This window comes from Bos grunniens, chromosome 4 (genome assembly GCF_055505025.1).
Source record: "Bos grunniens cultivar Pamir isolate PY7600 chromosome 4, Bosgru_T2T1.0, whole genome shotgun sequence".
NCBI lineage: Eukaryota > Metazoa > Chordata > Mammalia > Artiodactyla > Bovidae > Bos > Bos grunniens.
In genome coordinates, this window is record NC_141168.1 from 17525102 (window position 1) to 17541575 (window position 16474).

Below are 16474 nucleotides of genomic sequence, written 5' to 3' on the forward strand. Positions count from 1 at the left end.
ATGACAGTTGAATGCTTATCATGACTCTCGAGAGTCATGGGGTTGCCCGGGGTCCAACTTAGTGTTAAACTTGCAGGGTTGGAAACGTCACTCACCAGGTCAGCTCTCTGCTTCTGTTCTCCAGAATCACCAAGGACTTGCTATATCACGTCCCTGGAGAATAAGGACTGGTGGCTCTTCCTTTCTCTAGGAAAGAACCCTCCTAGATGGTGCTGTTGCTGACTTAGCCCAGAAAAAGCCCATCGACAAAAGTGCTGGGAGGCTTCTCGTAGGAGGACGCTGACGTTAATCACACAGAGTCTTAAGTGTCACCTGAGGCTCCCTTACAGTGTCCGTGGATTTTAAGAATTCGGTACCGTGCTTAGAGGGTAGGGTGGAACGGTTTGTGCTTGAAGTTTATTTTTAGCCGATAACTTAATTGCCTCTTGCCACATGTTGGGGTAGGATCACAGACTAGCAGACTGCACTGTTTCCTGGGACCAGAGGTCTGAGAAGCTGGTTCCTGTGATGGGGAATCAACTAGAGCATCGATGACCTAAGTCTCTATTTGACTATTCTGGGCAAGAGTTGTCTCTAAAGGAGCGTTTTAACTTGGGGGAGTAGGGCGGAGTATTTTCAAGGTTTTAGAAGGGAGGGGAGTGGTTAGCCAGAGTTCAGCTAGTTCCAAGGATAGTTGATCAAGGATGGTTCCTCCACGTCTCTAAGTTCTGTCTTTGCCACCAACTATGTATGTCATCTTGGACAAGGCATTTCATCCTTCAGGGTCTCACTTTACTTACTGTTTGCTTTGCACTCATTCAGCTAACACTCAGGAGTGCAAAGGTAGCACTGAGTTAAATCCTGAAGCCAATGGTGGACAAGGCAGACGCCTGCCCTCAAATACCGAACACGTTCACACTTTTCCACTTTGCTTAACCTGTGAGAACATAAAAGCATAAACCTGAACTTCCTGGTAAATAAACATGGATAATTGAAGTGCATTTATTAAAAGGGAGAAATGGGTCTCATTTGTTCTGGCAGGAGCAGTCTTTCTTAAACATCAGAATAGTACTAGGAATGTTAATCAAAGTATCATTTGTGAAGTTGCTAATAATCCTTGTTTTACTTGAGCCTCGAGAATTCTGGCTCTCAAGCTTTAGTGTGGGTCAGAATCACCAGGAGTGTTTGTCAAACCCAGATTGCTGGGCTCCTCCTCTGGCCATTCTGACTGTAGATACGGGGAAGGGCCCAAGGGTTTGTATTTCTAGTTAGTTTTCGGTTGGAGCTGATGCTGTTGGTTCAGGGACCACACTTTGAGAACTGTTGGCCAAGAGTCTCGATTCTGGCTCATAGACTCTATTACAATGATATGTATTTGCATCAGGTTTAGAAGTTGTTTGTATGGCTCAATCATGGTTGAATCCATGTCTTTCCCACCTGGATACACCACAGTGGCCCATGTTGATCTGGTTTGCTCAGAGTCTGTTGAAACAACTTACAAATGCGTTTGTGTTTAAGCCTCTTTGTGTAATGATTCAAACATTTGCATCACATTTTGTATTGTGCTCAAGACATTACGTATTTTATTATTTAACCTGCTCTACAACATGGTTAGGTGAGGGGAGCAAATATTTTTGTCTTTTACAGCAAGGGCAAGAGGCTGGGAGTAAGTAAGTAACTCAGATGTGAAGTCATGTATAGCTGCTTCCAGCTGCAGACTTCAACCAACATCCTCTAGTCCTGTATCACAGGGTCTGGCCTCACTGACGATACTTCTCCTGCTTCCCTTTCAGTAAGAATTACATCTCTGTAGAGCTAGATATGTAGATATACCTATTTACATATAAAAATGATCAGCTATCACTTGGTCTTTTGAGAAACTGCCACATTCTGCCTAGCTCCCAGCAGCTGAAGACAAGACCTCACATCCTTTTTTTTCTTCCTTTTGACTGTACTACATGGCACACAGTGCCCCCTGCAGTGTTCTTCTAATTGAGGATGGTCTTTTAATTGAAGATGTGTTGATATCCAAAGGTGGGCCTTCCTCTTTGGGATTCCTTTATATGTAGGGCTCCCTTTGATTCCTGTTTTGTTCTATCTATACCTGGCCGTCTTATATTGATTCTTCCAAAAGAGGTTAATAAAAGTCAAGTTTCTTTAAGTTAGTTTGTAGACCTCTTCTACCCTAAATAAGTCACTGATTGAATATAACTCAATAGAGATTATAGAGTTATGCACATACATTTTTTTCCTTAGATATGTCTCTGCTTCTGCTCACGTGCTCAGTCGTGTCTTGACTCTTTGCGACCCCATGGACTGTAGCCCACCAGGCTCCTCTGCCCATGGGATTCCCAGACAAGAATACTAGAGAGGGTTGCCATTTCTTTCTCCAAGGGATCTTCCTGACACAAGGATTGAACCTGTGTCTCCTGCAGCTCCTGTATTACAGGCAGATTTTTTTACCTGCTAGGTCATCAGGGAAGTTTATATCTGTGCTTCTGTTTTTTTCTTTTTCTTCCAGGAAATAAGAAAATATGAATTTTTTTCTTACCAGGAAGTAAAAAAAAAAGAATTTTTATTTTTTATTTATTTAATCAATATTTGTTGGAGTATATAGTTGATTTACAATGTTGTGTTAGTTTCAGGTGTACAGCAGAGTGAATCAGTTATACCTATACATAGATCCAGCCCGTCCATCCTAAAGGAAATCAGTCCTGAATATTCATTGGAAGGGCTGATGTTGAAGCTGAAACTTTAATATTTTGGCCATCTGATGGGAAGAACTGACTCATTTGAAAAGACCCTCATGCTGGGAAAGATTGAAGGTGGGAGGAGAAGGGGACGACAGAGGATGAGATGGTTGGATGGCATCACTGACTCAATGGACATGAGTTTGAGTAAACTCTGGGAGTTGGTGATGGACAAGGAGGCCTGGCGTGCTGCAGTCCATGGGGTCGCAAAGAGTTGGACACAACTGAGCGACTGAACTGAACTGAACTGATACATAGATCCACTCTTTTTTAGATTCTATTCCCATATAGATCATTATATTTATACGAACTTTCCTTAATGTGTGGCATATAGAGAAACATGTTTTCTTTCTGGCGCTTGTTTCTTTCTTCTGTAGATATGCAAGAATTATAAGGGCGAGGGTGGAAGACAGATTTGTAACCAGCAGCCCCCGTGTGAAAGACTCCACATCTGTGAACATTTTACCCGAGGGAACTGTGGTTATGCCAACTGCTTCCGGTCCCATAACCTGATGGACAGAAGGGTGCTGGCCGTCATGAGGGAGCACGGGCTGAGCTCAAGCGTAGTACAGAACATCCAGGACATCTGCAATAGCAGGCACCGCCAGAAGAAGCCCTCAGCATGGAAAGGTAAGCGTGGTGGCCTTCTTAACAGGATAAACGGAAATAAACAGAAATCACAAGGAGAGGAAATCTCTACTTATACTCACCCTACCTCATCGTGTAAAACTATTTTGCCTTTCAGACCTTGTCGATATGCATACACAATTTTTACATAATTATGATCATAGTATATGTGTGATTTTGCAATTTGATTTCATGCTCTTCCATGCATCCACACCACACAGACATACTTCACACTCGGGCACGTTGCCAACATATATGCACCTCTCACTAACGGACATGTGCCACACACCATATGTGCAAACCTCACGTACACACACATAAACCCCTCACATGTCCACCATGTATGCATATCACACACACACGCACACACTTCATATAAACATATGTGAACCCCACATATAAACATCACATACAAGCACACCACACTTTTTGAACACACGAACACACTTGCTCACTCCCTCGCTTCTCTCTGCTTCCCAGGGCTGTGACTTAACATGTTTCTAGAAAGAGGTCAATTTTTTTTTTTTAAATTTTGGATATCGCTGACTTAAGCTTGGGCATTTGGGGGCCAGATGAACAACTCTGGATAATTCCAAGCTTCAATGAAATCAGACCTTTCCTTATTTTCTTTTTTTGTTGTTGTTTTAAGTGTTGTGACTTCTTAGCTTAGGTACACCTGTGTCACAATATGGGTGAACTCTTAGTGATTTGGGGGCACTCATCTCTGATGAGCACTAGTCTGTCTCTCCATTCACCCTAGCGGTGAATGTGGACTTGAACTTGAGGACTGTGGACAGCCCCACCTAAGACAGTGGGCATTGAGGAGCTACCTCTAAGTCCCATGAGAGAAGCTGAGCAGAGCCAGGGTTGGCTCAGCCTTTATCCTAGGCCAAAGGTGGTGTTTTCTGCTGGGCTGGCAGAGAGCGGGGATTCTTCCATTGTCATAACCACCTTGTCAAGATTTTCACACAAATTAATTTTTTTAAACTTCTTATTGGATTTTGGAGAATAGTCAATTAACAATGTTGAGATAGTTGCAGGTTCACAGCAGAGGGACTCAGCCTTATATATACATGTATCCATTCTCCCCCAAACTCTCCTCCCATCCAGGCTGCCATAAGCACTGAGCAGAGCTCCCTGTGCTACACAGTAGGTCCTTGTTGGTTATCCACTTTAAATATAGCAGTGTGTATATGTTGATCCCAAATTCCCTAACCATCCCTTCCCTCCATCCTTCCCCCGCTGGTAATCATAAGTTCCTTCTCTAAGTCTACGAGTCCTTTTCTGTTTTGTGAATAAATTCATTTGTATCATTTCTTTTAAGATTACCCATATAAGGCATGTCATAGGATATGTCTCATCTATTTGACTCACTTCACTCTAGTATGAAGTAGTATGACCCTCTAGGTTGTCATACAACCTACAACAAGCAACATACATACTGTGTTGCTGCAGATGGCATTATTCCATTCTTTTTTAATGGCTGAGTAGTATTCTGTTGTGTATATGTACCGCATCTTCTTATTCATTCCTCTGTCAATGGACATTTAGGTTGCCTCCATGTCGTGGCTGGGCTTCCCTGGTAGCTCAGCAGGTAAAGAATCCGCCTGCAATGCAGGAGACACTGGTCCGATTTCTGGGTCGAGACGATCCCCTGGAGGAGGAAGTGGCAACCCACTCCAGTATCCTTGCCTGGAGAATCCCCACGGAGAGCAGCCTGGTGGGCTACAGTTCATGGGGTTGCAAAGAGTCAGACACAACCGAGCGACTAAGCACAGCACAGCTCAGGTCTTGGCTGTTGCGAGCCGTGGCGGCGTTTGACTCTACAGGATTGCCGAGTAACGGTGCCTGGTTAATTCACTGCTTCTCCAGTGTGAAGGTTTAGGGCTCCGAGGTGGAAAGAGTGAGATCCCTAAAAGTGGTCTTGGGGAATTCCTGAAAAGACTTTTAGACCTCCAAATATACTTACCCAAGAAAACATCTGAACTTCTTTTGCCCGCTGACGAAGTCCCTCCTTTTCTTCTCTCCTGCTGATACTGTTTCTGCTTTACCCCACTCTCACTTCACTCGGCCCCTCTGAGGCCGAACGGGAGGCGGGTACAGAGTTAGTGACGTTAAAGTTACCTTTTGTGGTTTGATTTTTCTTTCCCAGCTCCTCCTCCCCATCGTAGAGACCTGGCATTCAGAGGGAGGAGTAAGAGCAGAGACCGGGGCAGCAAGGAATTTCTTCCAGCAGCTTCAGCTCCTGCCCAGAGGTCCTGCTCACCCAGCCCAGAGCCTCCCGGCCACCGCGGCTCTGTCGCAAGTGACGGGCCTGTCGAGGATCTTGCCCGCCAATTCTCGCATCTGGGAAGTCAGGAGTGCCCCCCGCCTGCCTCCAACCCATCTGCAGCTGTCGTTCTTGGAGGAACCCCTCAAGGAGGAGGAAACCAGAGGCTTGCAGAGAACGGCAGTGCAAAGGATCTTTTCTATGGGAATCATAGCCATGCTCCCCTCACTTTTGATTTGAAACCAGCCTTCGACTGGAAGGGCCCTGCATCCTGGCAGAATGACCAGGACACCGGTAAAAAGAGTTGGCTTCCCTCCAGTCCAGTCTTCTCCTCTTCTCCTGGTTCTCCACAAACACCTGAAACCATCACCACCAGAAAGACCACCGCTGTCCTTTCCTCTGACCATGTGAATGCGGAGCGCAGGAGTGGGAATCAAGATGGCCAGCATTTCCCGCTTTTTGCTGATAAGGCTGATGGCATGGCTGTAGATGCCACTTCCACGAGACTGGCAAATTACCAAACTCCAAGCAGTAGACAGAGAGAAAAATCGTTACCTAGGAATCCAGACACCGGAACACCTCGGAGTCATCTGCCCACCGCTGGCCAGATGACTGGGGATGGAGCCGCAGCCTTTGTTAACGGTAATCACACAGAAGAGACCTTCTGGGCTAGTCAGTCTGTCCACAGTGCCAGTAGATGGATGGATAAAGTGATGGATAAAACTACCGATATAGGTAAAACTGGTGCCACTGGGCTTGGCTTCATGGCAGCAGTCAAAGGGAAGAAAGATGTGTTATGCTCTGGAATTCAGGGGTTAACAAGCAGGTCCTGCCCACATGTGGGGAGCCCTCTGCCCCCGTACAAGGCACCACTTGCTCTCCCCAAGGTCCCTTCTTTTTCTTTTCTATAAACATAATAGTTTATACAAGGATGTTATAATATTATTAATTGATATTAACGTAAGTAAAGACACTGCAGTTACACAAAGAAATGTACAATGAACTTTTCATTTATATTCTTTAACGTTTTTCTATACCTAGTTTGTTTATAGCTAAGATGATACTGCATAAGCAATTTTTTATGTTACATACATTTTTTTTACTGATTTATAATTTAGCACGTCTCACCTTGGTACAAGGATTCATAAACATCATTTTTACCAAGGTCCCTTCTTTTACACTTCCTTAAGCAACAGAGCTGCAGCCTAGGGGACCCATGGTCAGAATGCAGCTCAAATCCCAGTTACCCACGCCAGTGAGATGACCAGGCGGGCTCCAGGCTGGGTTCTGTGTGATCACTGAGGGACAAAGTGGGGCCCCATGTCTCGTGTTTGAGCAGAGTGGCCATGGCTGGTGGTTTCTCTTTGGATGTTCCTTAGCAGTACTAAAGGGCAAAGGGTTTTGGTTAAGGAGTGGTACTGATGAGGACATAGGAAGACAGGGGGACCAACCCTAGAACTGTGTAGAGTAAGTTGCTCCATTTACTGAGAACAGGAGCAGTTCAGCCATGGTTTAAGAAAGCAGCATGACACTAAGTAACCCTGACTTTCATGTTGGTTTTCATGACTGGGCTCTCATGAGCAGCACATGAATCTTAAGAATTTTCTTGAACTTGGCCCCCATTTCAGATGCTCTTTCCCACTGTTAGACCAAATATCTTGTTTTTTTGGTTTAAATGTTATAATTCGTTTACATGCATCCTCTTCTGTTTTGTAGATTCTGTACCTGATGTTGCCAGTACCATATCTTCCACGATGAATGAACACAGCTCAAACGAAATTTGTCTTGACCATCTGTATAAGAGTTGTCAACTTAGTGAGTAACTACCTTAAGGACTTTCTAGAAGCAGAAACATTATTAATAGTAGCCTGGCTAGCATTTATTGAGTGTTTCCTATGTGTGGAGTGCAGTGCTGAGAATCCTACATGCATCTTCTTTAACCTTCAAGTCAACTTTAGGTTCTGTTGTTAATTCATTTTACACATACACAAATAGAACTTGGGTGTTCATCCCAAACCGCTTCACCACTGTGTTATATTATACTTTCTCCTTTTACAATTCAGGTTTATTTGAACTCTTACACTTAATCAGGGACCCCTCGTCTTACATACTAAAACCAAACAGAAGTAACAGTTGTTTTTTAGTCACTAAGATGCGTCCAACTCTTTGTGACCCCAGAGACTGCAGCAGCCAGGCTTCCGGCATCTGTTTACTGCTCCCTCTCACCGAGCCTCGTGTAGAACTGTTTCCCACGGGACTGCTTGGGACACAGCGCTTCCCTGTCACTCTTGAGCCACACTGTTCCTTTCATGTCTCTACCCCAGGCCTTCTCAGCATGTCTGATTCATTTGTTTGATCACTTAGTGGTCTTAGAGTCATTCGCCTGTGTCTAAGGAGGAGATTCTGCCCTGTGTTCTCTTAATCAAAAATCTTTAACTTCAACAAAATTTATTTTTAACTAAGATAAAACACATCACATAGATTTTACCATCTTAACCTTTTTAAGTGTACTGCTCAGTACTGTTGCTGTGCAACCAATCTCCAGAACTCTTTTCATCCTTTTAAACTGAAGCTCTACCTCAGTTCAGTCGCTCAGTCGTGTCCTACCCTCTGTGAACCCGTGGACTGCAGCGTGCCAGGCTTCCTTGTACCTCACCAACTCCCAGAGCTACTTAAACTCATGTCCATTGCATCGGTGATGCCATTCCACTGTCTCATCCTCTGTTGTCCCCTTCTTCTCCCGCCTTCAATCTTTCCCAGCATCAGTTCAGTTCATTTCAGTTCAGTCGCTCAGTCGTGTACGACTCTTTCTGACCCCATGAACCGCAGCACACCAAGCCTCCCTGTCCATCACCAACTCCCGGAACTTACTCAAACTCATGTCCATTGCGTCGGTGATGCCATCCAACCATCTCATCCTCTGTCATCCCCTTCTCCTCCCACCCTCAGTCTTTCCCAGCATCAGGGTCTTTTCCAGTGAGTTGGCTTTTGGCATCAGGTGGCCAAAGTTTTGGAGTTTCAGCTTCAACATCAGTCCTTCCAATGGATATTCAGGACTGGTCCTCTGTAAAACAACACCTCTGTACCTATTAAACAACAACTCCTCATTTCCCCCTTCTGGCAGGGAAGCCCCTGACAGTTGCCATTTTGATTTCTGTCTACGAATATGACTCTTCTATGTCCCTCATATGAGTGATCTCACACAATATTTGTCTTTTCTGACACTGGCTTATTTCACTTAGCACAGTGTCCTCAAGGTTCACCCATGTTATAGCCTTTGCGAGAATTTCCTCCCTTATGAAGGTTGAACACTATTCACTTGTATTCTATCCCATTTTGTTTATCCACTCATCCACTGATGGGCACTTGAGTCGCTTCTACCTTTTAGCCATTGTGTATAATGCTGCTGGGAACACAGGTGTACAAATATCAGTTCTTGCTTTCAGTTCTTTTGGGTATATACCCAGGAGTGGAATTGCTGGATTATGTGGTAAATCTGTGTTTAAGTTTTTAAGAAACTGCCACACAGTTTTCTATAGCAGCTGTATCACTTTACATTTTTATCAGCAATGCGCAAGGGCTCCAATTTCTCCATATCCTTGCCAACATTTGTAAATTTGTTCTTGTTTGCTTATTTATATCAGCCATTCTAATGGGTGTGAGGAAGGTTATATTTTTCAATCAGTTAAATTCCTGGCAGTGACATTTCAAAATGATTTAAACAATGCAAACTGTGAAAAATAGAACTGTTTTCTGTTCTCCTGTATTATGAGCTTCTAACATTAATTCATTATTCAGCAAGCAGTCATTGAAAGGGCATCCTTTGCATGCCTACTCCTCTGCCAGTGAAGCAAGGAGACATAAGCTAAACAATGACGCAGGCCTTTCTTCAGTAAGTTTGTCATTAAGTGAAAGTAGCTCAGTCGTGTCTGACTCTTTGCAACCATGGACTATACAGTCCATGGAATTCTCCAGGCCACAGTACTGGAGTGGGCAGCCTTTCCCTTCTCCAGGGGGTCTTCCCAACCCAGGGATCGAACGGAGGTCTCCTGCACTGCGGGCGGATTCTTTCCCAGCTGAGCCACGAAGGAAGCCCAAGTTTGTCATTAGAGCTGGGCATCAAAACATCCACAAATTTGGGAATTCCCTGGCAGTCCAGTGGTTAGTCCCGTCTGTGCCCTCTCACTGCCAAGGGCTTGGGTTCAATCCCTGGTCAAAGAACCAAGATCCCACAAGCTGTGCAGTGTGGCCCAAAACAAACAGAACATCCACAAATTAGAGAACTAATAAAGCACAAAGTGTGTCTAGAGCACTGGTTGAGGGAACATAAAACACAAGTCAGGTCAGAAGAGCACAAGATCAGTGAGGGAATTCCGGAAGAGATGAATTCTAGGCCAGGGCTTCCTAGAAAACAGGCAGTTGCCTCCAATAGAGAGCAGTTTGTCTCAATAAAAGCATATAGAGGGAGGTGCAGAAAGGATAATTGGAGAAGGAAATGGCAACCTACTCCAGTGTTCTTGCCTGGAGAATCCCAGGGACAGAGGAGCCTGGTAGGCTGCCATCTAGACTGAAGCGACTTAGCAGCAGCAGCAGCAGAAAGGATAATTGTAAATTTCTAATGACCTCAGATTTCCATGTGGGTAATATGGTTCTTTTTTTGAAGGTGAGAGGAGAAGGGGACAACAGAGGATGAGATGGTTGGGTGGTATCACCAACTCAATGGACTTGAGTTTGAGCAAGCTCTGGGAGTTGATGATGGACAGGGAAGCCTGGCGTGCTGCAGTCCATGGGTCGCAAAGACTTGAACACAACTGAGCGACTGAGCTGAACTGAACATAGCTTTTGGGGGAGTGGAGAATTTTGTTTTCTGACGAGTCTATGTGGGTAGTAAATGAATGTGGAGAGAGGGGCTTGACATGATGCAGGTAGGGGCTGGCATGAGCACAGGTGTAGCTGGAAAATGTGCCTACAGGGCTGGTAGGGTGAGAAAGGCAGGCCTTGATGGGGAGAGTCAGCAGTGAACTTGGTCGAATTGCTTAGACCTCTTTTCTCTCTTTGTAGAGAGCTGCAACAAAGTTCATTTCCACCTGCCCTACCGGTGGCAGATGTTACTTGCAAACAGCTGGGTGGACCTTCCGTTCATGGAGGATATTGAGAAGGCCTTTTGTGACCCCAAAAACTGCAGGTAAGTTGGTGGCAGGTCTGGCTTGTGAAATCTACAACATCATCAAAGGAGAGCCTAGTGCTGTGCTAATGGGAAGAAGAAAAAACAGTTTTCCTTCAGAATCCCATTCAGGTTAACTCCTGAGATTAAAATGGCAAATGACTTCTGAGTTAATAAAGATAAAGGAATAAGTGGGGCAGGTTTGAAGTCACCCAGAGCCTGGCTAATACGAGGGACTCTGGGAATATTTGCTAACTCAGGTGAAATAAACAGGGACACAAATATTTGTTCAGTTAATATGTATCTGAACAACAAAAATGCATAGGTTGGTTTGCAAACCTATGAGCTCAGAAGAGCCTTTGGCTTAATCTCATTGTTTGAGAAAATGATTTGAGTCATTTCATATAGTTCTAAGGCAGAATTTTGTTACATACTTCAGCATTTTATACCTGCCTCTATTTTTGCTATTTTCTCTATCCTGGAGATTTCTAAAAGGCTACTTTATATTTCTGCTTCTGTTAGGGCTGATATGGGTGATACTACCCATGGCCATATTTATAAGCTGCATCCTACTTTATAAGGAAATACTTTAGGAGGGAAAATAAGGACTTGTCACCCTGTTCAAATTTAGTGACTTTTCTGGTGGAGGGTGTGTTGCTGCATTTTGCCACTAGAGGGTGGTGTCAGCTGTTTTGTTTCCCCCAGCAGGTAAATCTGAAGCAGGGTTTTTCGACCTTAGCGCTGTTGACTTTGGGGCCCAAATAATTCTTTGGTTTGCTGGAGTATTTTAGCATCATCCCTGGTGTCTACCCACTACATGCCAGTTGCGAGAAACAAAAATATCTTTTGACATTGTCAGTGTTTCCTGGGTCTGATATCACTCCTGGTTGAACATCGCTGATCTAGGAGGTATTTTGTAGAGCAGTAACTCTCAAACTTTTTGGTTTCCGGAGCCCTTGATACTCTTAAAATGTACTGAGGATCCCAGAGATTTCAGTTTATGTGGATTTATAGCTATGGATATTTACCATGTTAAAAATCACAACTGAGAAAAATTATTGATTCATTAAAAATAATGATAATAAACTCATTCGTGTTAACATAACATTTTTAGATAATTATATATAGTTACATGCATACATAAATGTATGTAAGTATAGCTATAAAAATAACTTTTCCAAAACCAAACCAAACCAAATTCACTGAGAAGAATGACATTGTTTTATATTTTTGCAAATCTCTTTATTGTGAAATCAAACATTGTGTAGCCTTGAAAAACTCCACTGTGTACTTGTGAGGGTATGAAAGTGAAAAAGGTGGATAATGTCCTAATATTATTATGAAAGAACTTTGACCTTGCTGACTCCTTGAAAAGATCTCGAACTACGCTTTGATAATGGAATTCTCTGGGCAAGGATACTGAAGTGGATAGCCATTCCCTTCGCCAGGGGATCTTCCTGACCCAGGGACTGAATCCCAGTCTCCTGCATTGAAAGTAGTTCTTTATAAGCCTTCGCCACCAGGGAAGCCCAACTATTTAAATAATGTGTAATAATTGAAAAAACTGACCTATTGTGAGTTTCAGAGTTTCTGACATTGAGCCAATCATTTGATTTCTTTTGGGAATATTTTTTGAGGGAAGAACCCATTCTGCGATACCATTAAATATGTGGCAGGTTGCCTTACCTCTCTGTATTTCAGTTTTTTCTTTTGTGTGTAAGACCGTAAGCTGTATAAAGGGAATTCAGAGACCACTTTCAACTCTCAGTTTTTAATTCTGCCCTCTTATTAAGAAGATCAGAGTAGAGAAAACAGAAGCATTTTGCTTCAGTGAAGCATTTTATTAATGCTAAGCTTTTCCCTCTCAGCGTTTCTGTTCGCACTTATAACATCAATTTCCAGAAGATGATTTGTGATTTTAATCCTGTCCGACGTATCTCCACACCTTCATCCGTCACACAGCCGCCCAGTTCTCTCTTGACCACAAAATGGATTTGGTACTGGAGGAACGGAACTAAATGGGTTCCATATGGGGAGAAGGTGAGTGCCGTTCCTTTTTGTGGACACTCTTGTATAAACTTGACAACTTCAGAAGAATATAGTGGTACAGTGTCTGACACCAGTGTGATTACCCATGGAGCATGGATGTGGTAGAGAAAGTGGTGTTTTTTTGTATTATACTCGGCAAGCATGTATTCCGATTGCATTATAAAACATTATAACTATTTTTAAGAAACTCCTTGATGTACGAGCCAGTCAAATATCCCTCTTTCCTCATTATCAGGGACTGTGGCAGAACCTTGAGATAGCTTTCTATGTACTAGTATATAAATGGGCAGAGACTACCCCTTTCAGCCAGAAAAGTAGGCAAGAGTGAGAAATCGGAAGACTTACACCTGTAAGTCTGAACACGGGGACATAGTAATAGGGGAGAGAAATTTAGACAGGCAGAGGTTCTGTCTAGTGTGCCTTTTCCCTTTTGATTCAGATGATTAAACAGAGAGGGAGGTAGCTAAAGTAGGCAATGAAATTGGAGTGATGAGAAAGAGAAAAGAAAAGCAAGAAATGGAAATGAAGCCAAAGACAAAAAAGGGATGAGGATATCTCAGCATAAGTTGCTGGGCCATACATTTGGTTCTGAGCTCCCAAGCTGCCAAAGCAATCAAAGAAACACAATCTATTACAAGATCCCTGGGGCTTCCCAGATAGTTTAGTGGTAGAGAACCTGTCTGCCAATGCAGGAGATGCCAGAGATGCAGGTTCGATCCCTGGGTTGGGAAGATACCCTGGAGAAGGAAATGGCAAACTGCTCCAGTAGGAGCCTGGTGGGCTACAGTCCATAGGGTCACAAAGAGTCAGACACAACTGAAGCGACTTAGCATGCAGCACACAGTCAAGCTTAGTAGCGTGCCTTGAGGGGCAGGAGTGCATGCCCTGAAGGAATTGCCCAAGGTGAGGGCGAGCCATAGCTCTAGAAAGCCAAAATCAAGGCTGTCATGTAGGCCCAAGGCAAAAGTAACAAGACCTGGTTGCTGAAACTGAGGTATAAATTCAAGTCTTGGAGAATATGTAATTGAAGGCTCTCGTTCAGAACTGGAGTTCAGTGAGGGCAGGGCTAGAGGAAGGTCCTGGAGATGGCTGGAGATTATATCTTTACATTTTGGGGGTGTTCCTTACCCCGGCCCTCTCATTTGGACAGCGATACACCTATAGGATGGAGAAGGAAATGGCAACCCACTCCAGTATTCTTGCCTGGGAAACCCATGAACAGAGGAGAGTGGTGGGCTACAGCCCATGGGGTGGCAAAGAGTCATGACTTAGCAGCTAAATAACGATGCACCTGTTGGAATTTTATGTGCCTTCTTTCCAGCTTTAGACTGTTCTTTATCATTGTGTGATGAGACGATAGCTGTGATGGTCTACTTCATGACGTTTTGGGTTTGGTTAGACATTCTTGTATTGGGTACAAGTTGCTCTGTACACTTGGGTCATATTTTATGGAATATGTGAAAGGACTATTGCAAAACAGCTCTATTTTTCAGGCCTCCACCTAGGGTATCGTCAGTTTCAGTAGCATAGACCCCGTACAGTGGAGACTACAGAAGGGTGTTGACTTGCCCCCACCAGGAATCCTTTACAATCTGGTTTGGATGGCAGGATGCATTCCTATTCAAATCCCAGAGCTGAAATAAAGTTACATAAGATATCATGATAGAAATTTCTTAAAAGCCTATCCTGAAGTTTTTACCTTTTTATTTTTAATAGAAAGACAATGAGCAAATTTCGAGCATTGACTCTTCATACCTTGAGTCTCTTTTTCTATCCTGTCCGAGGGGAATTGTGCCGTTTCAGGCGGGTTCACAAAACTACGAGCTGAGTTTTCAAGGTAAGTGTCTGCATTTGGGAGCTGTGCCTGTCTTTTCAGTCTGGCCTGTGGCATCCATGGGGGAGTGGGAATAGAGCCATGGGGACCCTGCACTCGGGACCAGGTTCTTTCTAGCACGGCAGGACCAGTGGGTGGGAGCCGATGGCAGTCAGAAGGGCTGTGCTCTAAGCCTTGACTGTGACACACAGGAGCTGGGAGCAGCACCTGGCACCCTGTAAACCGGGGAGGATTGGATTACATGGTCTCTGTGGACACTTCTGGTTCTGCCATTCTAAGTTTCTTATTCTAGGTGGGCTGCTTCCCTGACACAGATTTCAGGTGTTAACAACTACAGGAGAGGCCTTGGGACTGTGGGTCCTTCAGAATTTTAGACCCATGCTGTCCCTTTTAGACTTCGTCATCTAGGTCAATGCTTTTATCCGTCACCTTTTCTAAAGACTTTGCATTCTGCCATGTTTACTGGAGCCCCCATAGAAAGATTTGGTTACCTTCTGCCTGTCTGCCTGTTGTGTTTAGTAAGAAACCAGGGCAGAAACTGTTCTCCCTCAGAATGTAGTGTCCCATGGGCTGCCTCTGTGTCCCCCTGCCCCCAAATCCCACTCCCCACCTCTGCACCCCCGCCAGCCCTGTATATGGTCAGATATGTGCCCTTTCAGGACTATCCTCATAGATGCTTTGAAAGAGATGAAAGAGACTTTTTCAGCTCCTTGACATTCCCAGGTGGTACCCGAGATTTGGACCCTGTACCAGTTACTGTGTTAAGTCACATAACTTTTCGTTCTTTTTCTTTTTTTTTTTTTCGCTGTGCCATGTGGGATGTGGGAGCTTAGCTCCCCAATTAGGGATTGAACTTGTGCCCCACACATTGGAAGTGCAGGGTCTTAACCACTGGACTGTCAGGGAAGACCCCAAGTCACAGAGCTTTGAGGGAGCATTTACTAACTACTGTGGAAAGCATCCTGGCAGTACATATCAAGAGATATTCAAATATGCTTACTTTTTTATTATCAGGAATCTTTCTAAGGAAATAATTCACAAGAAAAAAAATAAGCTATAGAAATAAAGGTCTTTATTAAAGCCTCCTTATAGTACTAGCAAATAGGAATAGCCTGTGTACCGGTAGGATTGTGACTGAACACATAAAAGTAGTACATTTCAGTGGGGTATTAGGTAGTTGCTAAAAATTATGATTGTGAAAACTGTGCTGTAAAAGCAAAATTTGATATTGTTAAGTGAAGAAGGCCAAACCCCAAGTTTATGTTTCTGTAATTAAAACAGAGATAAATATTTTTTTTCAGGAATGAATTTTTTTAAAAATTTAATGTGTGTGGTAAGTGCAACAATGTGTGCATATGAACCAAGACTAGAAAGCAGTGGACGAAAGTAAAAATTTCTTCTGTTGGGTCGTCAAATTAAAAATGGACTTAAATTAAAACATTTTTTTTGAAGTGGTATTCTATTGTTCTGACTGTTTAAAAAGGTGGTGGAGAGATGAAAACCAATATATCTTGTTCCTGAATCTGGAGAAATTTTAATCCCATATATTTGTTCCCTTGGTTCATAGAAGCCAGTCCAGAGAAGTTTTCAGCATTCCAGACTATTTCCTTTCTATTTCTAATATGCTCTTGTTCATTAAACTAGTATTTGAGCTCTGTTGCCAGGCACTAATCGGAATGCTGGCAAACCAGGCACCTTCAGAAAAGAATAACAGCTACAGGAAAGATGAAGCAATGTGATGAATCTGCAAGAGAATGGAGGGCTCGTGGGAGGGTGCCTGCTTTTATCTGAGGAGGACACTT

The 16474-nt window shown here is 43.6% G+C and overlaps 1 protein-coding gene across 2 annotated transcripts in view; it reads left to right on the forward strand.

Moving 5' to 3' along the window:
• The window catches only part of ZC3HAV1 (zinc finger CCCH-type containing, antiviral 1), a 50667-nt gene that overhangs the window by 23460 nt on the left and 10733 nt on the right, over positions 1 to 16474 (forward strand). Inside the window, exons 3-9 of one of the 2 annotated variants that reach the window (XM_086395350.1) lie at positions 3107 to 3359; positions 5509 to 6267; positions 7342 to 7440; positions 10687 to 10810; positions 12658 to 12829; positions 14555 to 14675; positions 15506 to 15640. In XM_086395350.1, coding sequence (XP_086251476.1) covers positions 3107 to 3359; positions 5509 to 6267; positions 7342 to 7440; positions 10687 to 10810; positions 12658 to 12829; positions 14555 to 14675; positions 15506 to 15640 — 1663 coding nt within the window. The remainder of the gene's footprint in view (positions 1 to 3106; positions 3360 to 5508; positions 6268 to 7341; positions 7441 to 10686; positions 10811 to 12657; positions 12830 to 14554; positions 14676 to 15505; positions 15641 to 16474) is intronic. The other variant, XM_086395349.1, reaches the window with a different exon arrangement.